This window comes from Cheilinus undulatus, linkage group 24, assembly GCF_018320785.1.
Source record: "Cheilinus undulatus linkage group 24, ASM1832078v1, whole genome shotgun sequence".
NCBI lineage: Eukaryota > Metazoa > Chordata > Actinopteri > Labriformes > Labridae > Cheilinus > Cheilinus undulatus.
In genome coordinates this window covers 369875-370692 of record NC_054888.1, presented here as the reverse complement: position 1 = coordinate 370692, position 818 = coordinate 369875, and the positions used below count along the sequence as shown (strand labels likewise).

General features: G+C 43.4%; 1 protein-coding gene across 1 annotated transcript in view; it reads right to left on the bottom strand.

Moving 5' to 3' along the window:
- Window positions 1–308: 308 nt before the first annotated feature.
- The window catches only part of LOC121506506 (vacuolar protein sorting-associated protein 16 homolog), an 18160-nt gene continuing 17650 nt past the window's right edge, over window positions 309–818 (bottom strand). The window contains exon 7 of the mRNA XM_041782349.1: window positions 309–350. Within this exon, the coding sequence (XP_041638283.1) occupies window positions 309–350 (42 nt within the window). The remainder of the gene's footprint in view (window positions 351–818) is intronic.

Here is an 818-nt window from a genome sequence, read left to right as displayed (position 1 = left end):
ATGGAGCTTCATAACAGACAGAAGCTGGTCTGTAGACCTCCTCCTCTCTAACATGGAGCTTTATAACAGACAGAAGCTGGTCTGTAGACCTCCTCTCTGACATGGAGCTTTATAACAGACAGAAGCTGGTCTGTAGAGAATAATGTTTCCAGGATCATCTGAGCAGTGAAGAATGTCTCTGTATCCTGATGGGGCTTCTAGCCAGTTTACCAAAGGCATTTCTCCTTTTCCTAAAGCTGAATGTGGTGTGATATCAGACTTTTCTCAAAGATGAAGCCATCCTTGTTCAGGTTTCTGTTACACCGTCCTCAATCAGGTCCTCTGGCTTCATGCACAGTCCTGGGGAAGATCTACAAAGACACGAAAACAGACTAGATGACCAGCCCAACAGATAAAAACTGAACCTAAAAACTCACACAGATTTATTTTTTATTCCAGAAAGTGGAGATGAGCGTGGTCAAACTCTGGTTTCAGTTATAAACCTCTAACTTTATTTATAGAGCACGTTCAGAAACAAGGTTGACCAGAGTGTTGCTCAGTAATGACAAGTGTACATAAAACATATAAACTAAACTCTGGGCCAGTTACCATGGTAACTGAGCTTAACTTGTTGGCTGGCAGGTTTTCTCTCACAGAGCTGGTTTATTCCCCGTTGGTTCAGTCTGTCTCAGACTGCAGCAGTCATCAGTGGAGGTCTACCGTCTGTCCTGGTTGGACTTTAGTTTACTGGCTCCTCACTGTGCTGTCACTGTCAGAATTAAACACCTGCACGTCTTTTTTCTTTCTAACCCTCTGCACACAGGACAGCTATAATGGTT